The sequence below is a fragment of the Oryx dammah genome, unplaced genomic scaffold (genome assembly GCF_014754425.2).
Source record: "Oryx dammah isolate SB20612 unplaced genomic scaffold, SCBI_Odam_1.1 HiC_scaffold_21, whole genome shotgun sequence".
Taxonomy (NCBI): domain Eukaryota; kingdom Metazoa; phylum Chordata; class Mammalia; order Artiodactyla; family Bovidae; genus Oryx; species Oryx dammah.
In genome coordinates, this window is record NW_024070205.1 from 11350120 (window position 1) to 11366890 (window position 16771).

General features: G+C 38.7%; 1 protein-coding gene across 5 annotated transcripts in view; it reads left to right on the top strand.

The window, feature by feature from the left end:
* Positions 1 to 10403, top strand: part of PROX1 (prospero homeobox 1) — a 55213-nt gene extending 44810 nt beyond the window's left edge. For 4 of the 5 annotated variants that reach the window (XM_040263162.1, XM_040263161.1, XM_040263163.1 and 1 more), the window contains exon 5: positions 4770 to 10403. In XM_040263162.1, the coding sequence (XP_040119096.1) occupies positions 4770 to 4958 (189 nt within the window). In that variant the 3' untranslated portion in view covers positions 4959 to 10403. The remainder of the gene's footprint in view (positions 1 to 4769) is intronic. The other variant, XM_040263165.1, reaches the window with a different exon arrangement.
* Positions 10404 to 16771: the final 6368 nt, after the last annotated feature.

The following is a 16771-nucleotide window of genomic DNA, read 5'->3' on the forward strand; positions in this document are numbered from 1 at the left end:
CCAGTCTCATAACCCTGAATTCTTAAGACGCTCCCTGAGAACATCAGAAAGGAGTCCCCCCCCACCCCCTTACTCTGTTAAATGGAGTTGGGGAGACTTTTCTGGCAGAGAGGTAAGGGTCTCTTTCATGGGCAATATTGCTACCTGTGGATGGAATTCCTTGGCACTCTCTCAGATCAGTTGCTACCCATCAATTACCTCTGTGGAGCCACCAAAAAAAAGATAGATTGCTCTAGCAGTAGAGGATCTCATTATAACTTTCTTTTATCTAGCCCAATCCGTTGCATGAGTATTGCCTCAAATTAAGCACAAAATTAGCAAACCATTTCATTTGTTCTCAAAGAATTCATCCCTTCCCAAACATAAACCAATAACCTAAGTCTCCTCTTGGGAATCTTTTGTGTCCTTCCCACTTATTTTGAAGTTACTAGGTCTTCTGTGGTTTTTCTAAACCACAAATCCACAGCTTGTCAAGGTTTTGATGCCTCATGTAAGTAGGAATTACTGAAAATGCATTTAAAAGGAGCCAGCCGGGTTTAATGGCAATAGACCTGAATCGGTTATTTCACATGAGTCTCTTCATCTCATAATTTCTTCATCCCATAGAATCTCATACTTCCTTCATCTATAAAATGAGCTCTGAGATCTATTTCAAGTCTTTAAATTCTATTTTTTATCATTATTTTAAAGTTCCTTTTTTAAGTATTTAGGCGGAAGGTAAGGTGTGATTCTAGAGCAATGTGGAGCAAAGCAGAAGGCAGGGTCTCATTTTGAGCTGTTTATCAAAGACGATGCAACAAAACCCTGCGTAGCATTGTGAGGAAAACACAGAATAGAAGCCAGGAGAGTGCTCAAAAGACATCTAATGATAAATTCACTACAACTAGATATAAGTAGGTGAAAAGCTAAATGACATCAAGACACAAATGCACAAGTTGTTAAAGGACAGCCCAAGAGTATTTCCAAAAGAAATGAATGTTTGAAACAGGATGCATGCGTGTGTGCCAAGTCGCTTCAGTCACGTCGGACTCTTTGCGACCCTATGGACTATAGCCCACCAGGCTTCTCGTCCATGGGATTCTCCAGGCAAGAATACTGGAGTGGTTGCCAGGCCCTTCTCCAGGGGATCTTCCCGACCCAGGGATCAAACCAGCATCTCTTACTCTCTTACTTCTCCTGCCTTAGCACAGGTGGGTTCTTTACCACTAGCGCGACCTGGGAAGTCCTTATAAAAGGACAAAACCCACTAAAAATCAGTAACCAGCATGGCCGATGATAAGAAATAACAGGGTGGGACCTCCCTGGTAGTCCAGTGGTTAAGACTCTACCTTCCAATGCAACGGGGTGGGTTTGATCCCTGCTTAGGGAACTGACATCCCACATGCCATGTGGCATGGCCAAGAAATAAAAATAATACGTTTTTAAACATTAAAAAAAAAGAAAATAACAGAATGGAGGCTGTGCACACCCCCCAAAGAAATTTCTTTGATCTGTTCTCAGGCAAACCCCCAGAACGGCACTTCTTCCCTCCTCCAAGGCTGACACTTTTCTAGATGCATCCCCCTCCTCTGACTGTCTTAAATGTCATCCCTGCTCCCTTAGCCCTGGTTTCCAGATCTCCTGGGGGTCCTGGGAGTGGGTAGGCTTCATCCGGTGCCCCTGCCATACCTCTGTCCCCAGAACTCTCCGCCAGGCCAGGCTGTATCCTCGAGTGTTCAAGGACCATAGATCCTCATCGTGGGTCTGTTGCCAATGGCCAGGGAAACCACACTTCTTGAAATGTTTCTTTTAATAAATGCCTCTGATTATGTTTGTAGCATTTGGCTAACAGCTCCCAAACCCTGTAGTTAGAGTGGGTAGTTGCACTGTGTAACTGGTCTCCAGCCATGATCCCTCTCTCAAAAACGCCCATTTGACACAATTTGAAGGATCATCTTTGGGGAAGACAGGAGAGTACTCAGAAAGGCTGCTTAATGACTTTTTATTTGGTAGAAGGTGAGTGGGAGGGCTGATTGCCACTCCATGCCCTCCCCATCCCACAAATACATGTGTATGTGTGGGAGATTGGGGAGAAGGTCATCAGAGTTCAGTTGAATTCTCATCAGGGAATGGCCTTTGGAGTATATGGGTTTGCACATTTATGGAGGGCAAGGTGCTACATGCATGCTCAGTGATATCTACTCTTTGTGACCACATGAACTGTAGTTTGCCAGGCTCCTCTGTCCATGGGATTCTCCAGGCCAGAATACTGGAGTGGGTTGCCAACACTACATTAGGTTGCCATTTCCTCCTCCAGGGGATCTTCCCGACCCAGAGATCGAACCAGCATCTCTTGCACTTGAGGCAGATTCTTTACCGCTTGAGCCATTAGGAAAGCCCTGGGGAGCAAGGTGGTATTTCCATTATTTCCCAGGTGGTGGTTGGAACCATGTCCTGAGAAACTAGCCTATATATATATATTTTGGGAGAAGCTTCTCAACATTTTCACTTTTTCTAGAATCCAGTCGGCCCCAGATTGGGGCTCTTTTTCTTCTGGAGCATCATTAGGTTTCTTTCAAAGGACAAGTGACTTGCCATAGGAAGCACTGAACTTCTTTGTCCAACTCCAAATGTCTCAGACAGGTTTGTTTGGTATCATTTTCATTTTCTTTAACAGTTACTATCATTTTAAAAAGGTCCACTGCACAAAGTGAGAAAAGGTGGGGAGAATGGGATCAAATATGTTCAAAATGACAACCCCTCTCTGTTACTTTGGTGAGCAGCAGGTCTGAGCCAAGATAAAAATCTCTCACCTCTTGTCTATGTGTAGACAGATCCGTCTACACGTGCAGCTGCAGTGCTTTCACTTCCTCAAATGTCTGCACTTACTATAAAAGTAAAACATTATTCATGTGTAAGTTCCCCCACTAAAGGAAAACTACAAAGTGTCAGTGTGTACTTGGAAAATTATAAGTATCTGGAATGATTCTGTGAATCCTTTGTTTCATTGTGGGAGTGATAGGTCCTGCTTTACCATGTAACTTACCAAGATTACTAAATAAGTACATCAGTAGCTATTCCTTTCCCTAGACAAGAGGTCAGATTATTAAACAACTACTAATAAACAATTCATAAGCACATGCACAGAAAACACACACACATATATTCATTGCTGTGGTAGGAAAGAATTAACAAATAGATTTTCTGAAAAGTATATTTGGAGAATGTTTATCTTGAACTACAGTGACTTTGAACAATTCCCTTATTCTCTCTGAGCCTCCATTTTCTCACTGTAAAATGGGGTTAATAACCACAGAGATGTTGGGGGAACTGAATGATACAGTTAACATTCAGTATATAACACAGTACCTCACACATAATAAGCAGTCCAAAAATGTGGAGTATTATTACTGTCAACTGCATAAATCACTCTTTTATGGAGAAATTCTCATCTCAAGGTAAAGTATTTTCTGATGTAGGATTTTAGGATTTGGTACACATTTTGTATTTTGGGCTTCCCTGATGGCTCAGATGGTAGAATCTGCCTGCAGTGTAGGAGACCTAGGTTTGATCCCTGGGTCAGGAAGATCCCCTGCAGAAGGGAATGGCAACCTACTCCAGTATTCTTGTCTGAAGAATTCCATGAACAGAGGAACCTGGTAGGCTACAGTCTATGGAGTCACAGAGTCAGATACGACCGAGCAACTAACACTTTTGTATTTTGGGACTCAGTATTAATATCATCATCTTATTCTTTTTTTTGTACACAGCGTAGAGGCATACCTCAGAGATATTGCAGGTTCCATTCCAGACTACCAAATGTTGCAATACAGCGAGTCACACGATGTTTTCTTTAATTTTCCAGTGTGTTTAAAAGTTATATTTATACCATATTGTACTCTATTAAGTGTGCAACACCATTATGTCTAAAAAAAGTATAGACCTTAATTAAATATACTTAATTGCTAACAATGCTAGCCATCATCTGAGCCTTGAGTTGTAGTCTTCTGGCAGTAGTAACATCAAAAATCAGTGATCACAGATAACGAGAGCAAAAAGTTTGAAACATTTTGAGAATTACCAAAGTGTGACACAGACATGTGAAGTGAGCAGTTATCACTGGAAAAATGGTGCCGGTAGGCTTGCTTCACACAGGGTCGCCACGAACCTGCAGTTCATAAAAGACTCATTATCTGTGACCTATAATAAAGCAAAAACAAAGTGCAGTGAAAGGAGGTATACCTGTCCTCTATAGTGCGGAATATTTTAGTATACAATTTAGCAACAGAGTCAACAGTCCTCTAATACAAGCGGGACACTAAGGTTTTAATTTTCTTCATTTGTAGCGTGGGTTTAATTTATATCAAAGGCCAATTATTAATCTACTTTTGAGAAGACATTTTGTTTTCCTAATGGAAGTATGATTCAAATTCTGAAAGATAAGGTAGAGAACTGATTCTGGAATATACCTCTTTAATGAAGTGAGGAGTCCCAACAGTATGTCTCCATTTTTCTACTCAAATATTCACAATGGAATCCAAGTTTTTCAATAGGTCTGCATGTATCCTTTGCATAAGTCCTTTTCTAAAACTCTACAAAGCTGTCAACCCCACATTACAATGCTACTATATATAACAACTTTACATAGGAGAATAGGGGTCGGCCATTTTTAGAAAATGCAGGTGCCCTGTAAGCCCCTATCTGAAAGAAAGACCTTAGCTCAGTTTCCTTTGAAGAACTGGAGACTTGAAACTGAAAACTTTATTAATGCCATTGTCTCCTTGTATCAGCAGGTTCCAGAGAGATTCCTGGAAGTTGCGCAGATCACATTACGGGAGTTTTTCAATGCCATTATCGCAGGCAAAGATGTTGATCCTTCCTGGAAGAAGGCCATATACAAGGTCATCTGCAAGCTGGATAGTGAAGTCCCTGAGATTTTCAAATCCCCAAACTGCCTACAAGAGCTGCTTCATGAGTAGAAATTTCAACAACTCTTTTCGAATGTATGAATAGTAGCAGTCCCCTTTGGATGTCCATGTTATCCGTGTCTAGATTTTGATTTCATATATGTGTGTATGGGAGGCATGGATATGTTATGAAATCAGCTGGTAATTCCTCCTCCATCATCTTTCTCTCATTTTCTTCTGTTTTCAATTGCAACGGGGATGGTTCTTTTCCTGCCGCCTTTAGTTTACTTTTGCCCAAGGCCCTTAACATTTGGAGACTTAAAATAGGCTTAATTATCAGGGAAGAAAAGAATGTTGACGTGTGTAAAGTCTATATTAGCAAGGACGGGCATTTGTTTAAAATGCGTCTGCTGGATTCATGGTTTGTTGCAAATGGCGGTTGGCGGAGGGAGACCCGTGACAGAGCACAACTCCGCAGTCAGTGATGCGTCTCTTGTGTTTACTGCTGAGAAGGTCAGAAAACTGAATGAAACCACTTGATAAACTTAAATATTTTGCTTGGTTTGAACTCAGTAAGTAGCTTTTTATCACACGTTTGAAAATAATGCCGGTGGCAGATCAACAGCTCACTTTTCAAAAGTACCCCAAAAGGCCACATTTTAAAAAGAAAACATGATCACTAACTATCAAGTTTTTCCTCAGAGAAATGGCAAACACCCCAAACTAGTTCCTTTGGAGGCAGAGCAATTTTATACAAAACTGACTTTTCAAGGTGAGACTGGAAATTCATGTGGTTTCTAGTCAACTCTCGGAATTTTGCAATAGGTTCTTCTTGGTAGTAAGTGAGTACCTATCGTTCTTCATACAGGAAAACCCCTATAATGTGTTATTATTTTCTGTTTATCTTGCTTAAGATATAAAAAGGCACATAAGTTTCAATTTTATTCTTTGTAAAACTTTGTTTATATGCTTTAGAAGAATTATCATGTCTGTTTAATATTTAACAAATTTTTTTTTTCCAAAAAACACTATTTTCTGAATTCCTTTCTATGGTAAGGAATAAAGGACATCCTAACTTGACCATAAAGTTCCTGCCTATACTAGAAGTTTGGTGACAGCTGCTAGCTGACTGGATCTTCCCCTCCTGAGAGGAGTACATTTGAGAATGACCTATTTTCCTATACATTTCCACACTACCGACCCTGATGGATATTCAAAGTGGTGACAGTCTAATTTAAAGTGTTTTCATTTTAGGTACAGTGTTTTAAAGCAATTGATAAAGTCTCTTCTAACTCAGAAGCTAGTAACTGACCAAAACATGAAGAGAGTGTATAGAATAGGAGAGTTTGGGAGTTAACCCAAAAGACACAATTTCAGCACACATAAGAAAGCTAGCTGCTATTTCATGCTTTCTTCAATGGTTCTCCTCTTTTTTTCTTTCTCTTTTCTTTTTCCAGTTTTTCAAAGGTGTACAACGTTTCCATACTTGCTTTTAAAAAGCCATATGGCATTCACACTTGTTTTCTTGGATGGGTTTCGTGTGCAGAGGCAGTAAGAATTCCTTTTTTATTCTAATAGTGTTTTCCAGAACCCTCCCTCCCCTTCAGTAATTTAATCTACATCTTCTAAAATGACACAGTAAAAGAAAAAAAAGAAAACCCTGGTATTTAGATTATGTATAACATGAATACCATTTTTCCTTGATTTTTATAAAAATGACATTTGACTTTGAAGAATGTCAGTTGACCCATGAGACTAGCTGACCCAATCGCTGTATTTTAACATCATTTATAAATTCTGCTGATGGACAGGAATGTATGAAGGCAATTATTGTCAGCACAAAGCTTTAAAACCTGCTGACTTTAAATTAAACAGTGTGGTCCTGTGATGCCTGCGTCATTCAGGAGACACAGCCTCTCACGGTGTGGACGGAGTGCAGCAGCCTAGGCCTGGCACGCCCCAGCCTCCCTGCACAACTGAACCCATCCCCCAGCTCGGAGGCTCCTACACAGTGCACACAGGCCCATCAGAGCCAATATGTTCTTGTTCTGGCTTGTTTAGGGAAAAAAAATGTTCAGATAATCATCACATTGGAATATAATGCAAACCAAAAAAAAAAAAAAAAATCCAATCAGCACAAAGTAGAGAAGCAATCTCAACTTGTGGTCACACTCTTTCGCCTTGCTTCACGCCCAAGAGTATGACATTCGTTGTTCACATCAGTATACAACTGGCTCTTTTTGCTGTTCCATGGAATTCACATCACCATTGTGTTGCCATTTGCAAGGCAAAAGGCAAAACTGTCATGTAGTCACCTATCAAGACAGATTGCAGGTATCTTCCTGATCTGGGGCAAATTTAGTATTGATTCCAGACATATTTAGATTTTTAGTATTATTCTCCCCTGCCTTTCTAATTTAAATAGACAAATTAAGCAAAAGTGTGTATTCACAACCAAATGTTGATGTGCTTATCCACAATAATATCCTCTCCAAGTTCACTGAGGCATAGAAATTGTTTCAGAGTAGAAATTGCAGCGTGAGTAGAAACTCACCTCATTGTCCTGGAAACAGAACTTGACCATTTTGCTTTTAGATGATTCTTTTGCTTTCACCACCATAAAATCTTGTGCCTCCCAGTGCATTGGAAAATGACAAAAGCCTGTCTCTCAAAACGCCTATTTAACAGGTTTTTTAAAATCACCATCTTTCCAATCTTCATTCAACTCTCACCACGTAAAAATTGGCGACTTGGGAGAAAGTTCGCTTTCTCTGGTGGGAGGGTGAAGGACTAGGGACACTTTACAAAGGGAAACAAAGTCTAAAGTCCATGTTGAAGTACCACATTGCCACTTATTTTCTGCTAACCCCAAATTATTTTTGCATCCACACTTGAGGTTATAGTCTGTGCCTAGACCTAAATGCACCAGCGGGGGGATTTTAAAAAATCCTTCAAAATCCCACTTTTTTCCCACAAGTACAATTGTTCTTGTGCCTTCTGTGGCTTTCGATTTCATCTTTTTGACTTTATTTCCAATTACTACAGCTGCAATAAACACTAGATTTTTTTTCTGGCTGTTTGACATAACGTTGATAGCTATGCATATTTTGTGTCTTTTTAAAAACAAAGCGGGAGAATACGTTTTTGAGAAGAGAATTTTTAGAACAGTTTGATACCGCAAATTATTTTTTCCTCAATTGTTTGAGCAGCATTCGAGTTTTGAAAATTCTTGTAGAAGCCAATTTTTTGTAACTGTGGTGCAAATCTTGTGTTTTCTTAGCCTAACGAAAAGTAGTATAGAAGCAATATTTCATACCATGTGCTATATATGTGTGTGCAGATGTGTGAACATAAACACAGACACACATATACACACATGTAAAAATAGACATATATATATGCGTGTGAAGTGGAAAGCTTACCTTTTCCTACCTAGATTTAAGGACCTATTTTAGGCATTTGTTATGTTTTGTCAAAAGAATGTTCTATTTGCAACAACAAAACATTTAATTCTTACTGTATCTCTGGCTGTTTAATGAGGACATTTCATTTTAACTGGTAAAACAACGTGGAAGATGGTAGAATGTAGTAATTAAGGAAATGTTCACCCACATATTCCCGAAGTTTGCTTTGTGCCTCCAAGTATTATTCCATTAAAGTGTTTTATGTTTGCCAATTCATTGTTGCTGTGCTAGGGATGTGGGTGAATATCATTTTAAAAAATGTTAAAAACAACAAAAAAAAAAGCAAAACAAAAACACTAAAGCAAGAGGGGAACTTTTATAAAGCAATGTAAATATTTAACCTCATGGCTGTTGTTACGTAAGACATGAGATTTTAATAAATAACTACATTCTCACAACATCTGTTGAATTTATTAGGAACACTTCGGTAACTGTATAGACAGTTGAAAGCATTCTTGAAAATCCTGCTCTCTACTTTTAAAAGATAAGAGTCTCTTTCATCAGATGTCAAGGGCAAGGGTAATGCAGTTTCTGTAAATTTATGAAATTTCTTTTCTGTGTACATGGAGACAGTTAGTATGTAATCCCCCTCCCCCCCCACACACACATACATGCATACACATATAGGTTAATATTAAGTTGTAAAGCTAAAGAGTTGGGGGCTTTCAAATTAGGATGTTCCCCAGAAGCAATCATAAATTCATCAAAGAAAAAGTGGTTTACAGAATCCCCTGAGAGAAGCCGTGTGCGTGTGAGGACAGAGCAGAATCTCTTTGCCATGTATATTATAGACTCTTTATTGGTGTGAATAGTACAAATGTTTCGTTCTGGTACAGACTCCGTGTTTGCAAATTACAAGAAGCATTGTTTTCAAAAAGCTCCCCTTAAAACAACGTAACTGGTTTCTATGAGTAAGCAGTTACTGTATTGCACTTACATGTGATGTTGAAGGAAATGCAGTTTTGTTTTCTGTAGACCTGTTGGTTGTAAACCACCTATAAGACTAAAGCTAAAATGCTCGTTTTCAGAGCTGGGATCAAAACTGGTATTTAACCTTTGCATCTTCTTATAAGTATCCTTCTAGAAATATAACAGAATCTGGGAGCAACTGGACTTTGAGTCTTTTCAACTGAGCCCTCTCTCAAAACTGGCACCCCCGAAAATGCACAAACATGTGCATGAGCAGAAAAGGCGAACAGAGTGGCCCTTTTTTGTGAAAATGGATTCATTCTTTGTTTTTTAAAATATTTGAATCCTCTCTATAGGGGGGAAAAGCATTTTTAAATTGTATATTACCACTTCAAAATTAGAATTCGAAAAGCAAATGTATTTGGGGTTGGTCTCAGCAATACACAGAAGAATCAAAGGTCCTGGCTTCCCCCATATTGTCCCAGCCATTTCTCATATGTATATAGTATAAACCGTGACAAAACACTGCCTTTATATTATTTAGCAATATGTTGTAAATAGCATTATTAAGCTCTTTGTTTTGTAATAAAGACCCTTTGATTTGAATATAGTACAATAACTGAACTGATAAAGTCAATTTTTGATTTTTTTTTTTTTAGCTAGAGGCAATTTCAATTGTGGATTTTTGTTGTTGTCTATTGTTCTGAAGACTTTGCATAATTTATTGGTTTAATTTATCCTAATTTATTTGATGAAGGTGTACAATTTTGTATTACCAAGGATGTACTGTAATATTAATTGATATGATAAAAAAAAACAATGAGACTCCCTGTCCATATTAAAAAGTAAATAAAAAGGTGCAGTAGACAATTGATTTTAAAGTAAAAGTAAAAAAAAAAATTAGTTTGGCAGCTACTAAATTTTAAAACAGGAAAAAATAATTTGTTGGGGGGAGGGTGGGATGGGGGTTTTACTTTGTGTGTTTAAGCTTTTGTATACTCTGCGAACTTTTACCTTTTGCTTTGTACCACTTAAAGGATACACTAGTCCAATTGCCTTGTGTGCCTTCCATCTTCTCTTAAACTGAATGTATGTGCAGTATATATGCAAGCTTGTGCAAAATAAAATATACATTACAAGCTCAGTGCCATTTGATTTCTTTTAAACATGTGACATTTAGTTTTTGGACCTGTGTCCAATTGTAGGACAGCAGGCTAGTTGCGACTGTAATATCAATTATGGAGTTCTCCTCCTCCTGCCAGTTTGGCAATTTATTTTTTTGTTTGTTATTTTTGGTCATGTACTTTCAAGATATTAGTTCCCTGACCAGGGATTGAACCTGTGCCCTTGGTACCCAAAGTGAGGAAGCCTAACTACTAAACTGCCAGGGAATTCCCTGGAGTTTTCCTTTTATTACAATTCTTAAGCATATAAACCTAGGATCATTACACGCAACTCATAGAAATGGTCTTTTTTTTTTTTACTTCAGACATTTGTAGTCAATGGCTAGATTTCTGTCTGAAACCTCTTCTCACAGATTTAAATTTAACCCTCAGAATTTATAAACAATGTAAGTTTTGGATTCAAACAATGTTGTGATCTAATAAATGCAGTTCAATTGTTAATGTCTCATGGTTTGAAGAACAAGGAAAGATGTTCCCCAAATCATAAAATGGCAAATATGTTATTTGAAATATGGGGAGTGAGAGCTTGTATTGTTTCTACTCTGGTTGAACTCAGAACTACATCCTAATGTAAATTTAAAACCTTTCTGAAATGTTCCTTTGGACAGGAATGGTGGCATGATTCATACTAAGAACATTGGTTGTATGGCTTTGGAAAACTTTCTTTCTCTCTTTTGCTTTAGTTTAAAATCATGTCTCCTTTATCTTCAAATCAAAAACCTGAGGAATCATCAGAACTCATTTGCCTACTTGACGATGACCCTATTAAATGTCACTCACAGCGGCACCTCCCTTTCTGCCGGCCATATTACTGTACACTGAGTCTTCTCCATCTCTGAGCTGTCTCCTTTTGCTCTTCCCCTCAGTGAAAAAACTTTATATTTTGACTCTATTAAATGGTAATGGTATTTTCCATTTTTAGCTCTTTTTTCTATCAATGGCACAAATTTGAATTCCAGCCTTCCTAATTAAATTGTGCCAAACAGCATGCCAAAATATTTATTCCCTGATTGGAGAAAGAAAGGAATGCTTCCCCCCGCTCCCTGCTCCCCCTGCCCACCTCTCACCCTCAGCTCCCTTCTAACTGCTCTTGAACAGGAGAAGGCATTTGTGGTAATATAATGAAATGACTTCCATCTTCTGGTCCTTACTTAACACCAATCTTCTTTAAATCAGATTGGATAATCCAGGTAGTGACTAAATACTAAGAAGTTACAGTAGGTGGTAATGTTTTCTGATAGGAGGTTCGTGTAAACTGTAGCTTCAACTTATTGCTTTTGTGACTCCATCTGATGGCACTGACCCAGAGTAATATGCATCGATACCACTATTCTTAACTTTGATCTGAACCCTGTTCACAGAACTTTTTCCGTATATGTCTGTCTCAATGCCTGCCAGTACTCTTGCTCTACTTGGAGGTTTAGGTTTCACCAAGTAATAGTAAAGAAAAGGTTGATCTTATTCATTGGTATCTCCATTCATTATCATAAATGATAAGCTTTTCTTAAAGACTAGCAGCTAAAAATCCTCACATTTTTACAATTTATTCACACATGCTAAAGTGAGAGACAGATGTCTCTGAATACAAGGTCATAGGAAAACATCAAATATTTGCTGTGTGTTGCCAAGCTCTGGGATCTATGATCGCTCCTGAAGGCATAAAATACAAGAGAAGGATTGTAAAGGAAAACAGCTGGTATGATATCTATACGAAGTTGTGAAAGATTACTAAAAAAAATGGTTCCTCACAACCACTGCCCACCCCACCCCCCACAAGCAATAACCCTTTGGAGGGAGGGTCAAGACCTCTGGGGTAAAAATACCTAAAGGGTAACCTTTCTCTTTGGTGTCTAGAAGGCAAAAGGATTCTTAGAGTCAGTGTAGCTACCATGTTGACTTTCTCTGAAGGATTTCTACGTACCAAGAAAAAACAAAGTTTGCTAAAAGGTTTTTGCTTCTTGTGTTGTTGTTGTTCAGTTGCTCAATCATATCTGACTTTTTGCGACTCCATGGACTGCAGCACACCAGGCTTCCCTGTCCTTCAAGAAAGGGAATTTAGGGGGCTTCCCCTGTGGCCCAGTGGTTAAGTATCCACCTTGTAACGTAAGGGACACTGGTTTGATCCCTGGTCCATGAAGATCCCACATGTTGTGGAGCAGCTAAGCTTGTTGTCCACAACTACTGAGCTTGTGCTCTAGAGCCCAGGAACCACAACTCCTGAAGCCCACATGCCTAGAGCCTATGCTCTGCAACAAGGGAACTGACTGCAATGAGAAGTCGGTGCACCGAAATGAAGAGTAGCCCCTGCTCACTGCAACTAGAGAAAGCCTGGATAGAGCAACAAAGACCACCACTGCCAAAAAAAATAAACTTTAAAAGATTATTTTATAAAAAAGAAAGGGAAATTAAGTTATAGGGAAAGGCAAGAGCAAAATTCTGAAGTTGGTCAAGGGTGGCTGGATCTTTTTCCCTCTGTTCATGAGCACTCGCCCTTCAGTAAGTGTCTCAGCACTTGTCAAGCATATAATGCTCTCGTGTGGCCCCAGCCCTTGCTCTGTTCAAGGGGACTGAGACATCTACTAGAGGTAACATGAAGAAATCACTAACTTGGTGTGTTTCTCTTCCAGTGGTATAGGTATTAAAAGATATATGGTGCACAGGAATACATTTTACATTTTCATTTTGGGGCTGAGAACACCCCAGTGATTAAGGGTTGGAGGTCTTCCCCACCAAACACAAGGCCACATCTTTGAACAATGTCACTCATGGCTACATCCTGCCTGAATGCAGTATCATCTGTCAGGGCATCCTGCTTCTCTTTCCAGGACTTGTGGTCATTGAGTCCCTTGACCACTTTCCTGCCTGTGGTCACTGAGTCCTTTCAAGTGTCTCCAAAATCATTCAGAAGGAGGGAACTTCTCCACTGGACATTGGTTTATTTTTCTGGTTAGAGAGGAAATTACCTCGTGCTGAATAGATTTTAAAGAGACTCTAACTCAGTGACGTTTATTCCCAAGATCTCTAGGGTAATGTGGTACTACTTCAGGGGCCACCAAATCAAGATCTCTTTAACCAAAGGATTTTTATCTTTATACTGGGGTGCAATAAACTGTTCACTTTTTAAAAAGATGTTCTCTGTTTCAAGCAACAAAGATCTCATCAGATATGATAGAATAAGTCTCTAAGTATGAACGTGAATATTAAATTCAATAAGTTCTGTCAAACTTTCATTAAAAAAAAAAAAGAGTTCCATGAACTTGTGGTTCTGGAGGAAGGTGGGTGAAGGATAGATTAGGAGTTTGGGATTGACATGTACACACTGCTATATTTAAAATAGATAACCAACAAGGATCTACTGTATAGCACAGAGAACACTGCTCAATATTCTGTATTGAAATAGAAAAAGAATTTGAAATAAAATAGATACATGTATCAGTCAGTCAGTTCAGTCAGTTCAGTCTCTCAGTCGTGTCCAACTCTTTGTGACCCCATGAATTGCAGCACACCAGGCCTCCCTGTCCATCACCAACTTCCAGAGTTCACTCAGACTCACGTCCATCAAGTCAGTGATGCCATCCAGCCGTCTCATCCTCTGTCGTCCCCTTCTTCTCCTGCCCCCAATCCTTCCCAGCATCAGAGTCTTTTCCAATGAGTCAACTCTTCGCATGAGGTGGCCAAAGTACTGGCGTTTCAGCTTTAGCATCATTCCCTCCAAAGAAATCCCAGGGCTGATCTCCTTCAGAATGGACTGGTTGGATCTCCTTGCAGTCCATGGGACTCTCGAGAGTCTTCTCCAACACCACAGTTCAAAAACATCAATTCTTCGGCACTCAGCTTTCTTCACAGTCCAAATTTCACATCCATACATGACTGCTGGAAAAACCATAGCCTTGACTAGACGGACCTTTGTTGGCAAAGTAATGTCTCTGCTTTTAAATATGCTATCTAGGTTGGTCATAACTTTTCTTCCAAGGAGTAAGCGTCTTTTAATTTCATGGCTGCAGTCACCATCTGCAGTGATTTTGGAGCCCCAAAAAATAAAGTCTGTCACTGTTTCCACTGTTTCTCCATCTATTTGCCATGAAGTGATGGGACCAGATGCCATGATCTTCGTTTTCTGAATGTTGAGCTATAAGCCAACTTTTTCACTCTCATAACCAAATCATTTTGTTATACACAGGAAACTAACACAACACTGCTAATGAACTACAATATAAAGATTTTTAAAATACGTGTTTATTGATAAAGTCAGTCAATGAAAAAACAAAAATAATCTTAAAGGTGTAATCAAACTAATTGTCCTCTTTTAGATAAATTGATTTTTAAAATGTGGTATCTACACACAATGGAATATTACTCAACCTTAAAAAGGAAGACAATTCTGATACAAGCTGTAACATGGAAACATCTTGAAGACATCATGCTAAGTACAATAAGCCAGTTACAAAAACACAAAGGCTGTGTGATTCTACTTGTTTGAAGTTCTAAAAGTAATCAAATTCAAAGAGAAAGTAGGATGGTGGTTGCCAGGGGATAAGAGAAGGGAATATAGAGCTATTGTTTAATGAGTATGAGGTTTCAGATGGGGAAGACAAAAAGAGTTCCAGAAGTGGATGGTGATGATAGTTGCAAAATCTTGTGACTGTTGTCTGCTTGTTGTTGTTTGTTCTCTTTGTTGCAGAACCAAAATCAGTTGTCACTGATTTTACACTTAAGAACAGCTAAAAAGGTAAATTATATTTTATGTATATTTTACAATACAATAGTAAACATCTTTTCTAAAAGGTTAAAAAAAATAAAGGAGTTCTCTGCTAAACAACAACACAATACTCATCAAGTAAAAGTAAGAGATCTTTAAGGATGAATGATTAGGTGAACATTAAAAAATAGTAGCTTTATGTGAGTTTTAGCAAACCTTCAAAAATAGAGATTATTTTTACACCAAAGAAACAGCACAGAGCCTGCCAGGCACATGCATTTAGTTCCCTTTCTTCTCCCCTAGCCAGTGGCTTTTGTCATCCTGCCATACTGTTTTAAATTGTGACCTGAGAACTATACCCAGACCCATGGCAGCTTCCCAGGACATTCAAATTTTGAAGAACACAGAAATTCTCCAGGAACTAAAAGTTTCTTCCCACGCCTACTATTTCCTGGGGCCCTTGCCCTCAGCTTCAGGCCTCTAGCCACTGTGGCCCCACCTCCAGCCAGCCATGCTTGGGTACGCCCCAGAATAGGAGTGGAGCAGCTTAGAAAGATTAAGGTGCCATAACAGGCTGAAACAATCACTTAGGCTGTCTTTACCCTGGCAAAGGGGAGGGTATTATTTGCAAAGCCCCCTGCTGAGTGGCCCAGGTGCTAGCTAGACAGGCTCAGGAGATAGTTTGGCAGCCTCCCTGGAAAAAATGCCTGTGTCTCTGCAAATAAATCTGCCGGTGGAGAAAGCACTGGGTTTTCCCCAGTGCTTGTGCAAATAGTACTCTGTGCTTTGCCGGTATTGGAAATTCCTTGGTGTGAGTAGCTCTAGACCATGAAAATGGGAGGCATGGATTTCTTGTTATTGTCATTACCCTTGACCTGTTGGGAAATAATTTCAAAAATCAATGGTCCAATTTCCAATTATTCACAACATGAAAGCTCTTGGTAACCAGAAGAAACATTTTATTTAAATACCTGTTCATCACTCAGCAACTGAAAGTGAGCAAGAGAGTCTTGAAGTCTGACACAGAGGAAGGTAAATGAGCATGCACTCAAGCATGGTATGGGCATGTGCCTCTGAGTACAGGTATTCTAGAAAAAATACCTGTGCATTCTAGAAAAAAACTGAATAATATATCCATTATCAACTGAGTATTATTTATGTATTTTCTGCACTTGATATCCAAGAATTTGTAGAATCAACATTATAGTTATATATATGAGAAATCTTCATGAGGTGGATGCATTTCTAAACAAAAAGAAATTATCAAAGTTTACACTAGAAGTAGAAAAAAATCTACTATTGTGGAAAATCTATTGTGGAATTCTATCAAATATCTAAAATATTAGATCAATAGTTCAGACACCTTTATATACACATATATATCCCAATTTTTTATGAATTATACACATTTATTGATACAAATGCAAAAATCCTAAGTAAAAATATAAACAATTCTAATCCACCAATATAGAAAGAAACACTGTACTGTAAACAAGCAGGGCTTGTAACAAACTGAGATGAAGGAAGACCCAGACTTACTGATTTTCTGGGTGAAAAGCAGAAAAAAGTTTATTAATGTGTTGATTTGTTTTTTCTACCTTCTAGTGACAATGAAAACAAATATATCTC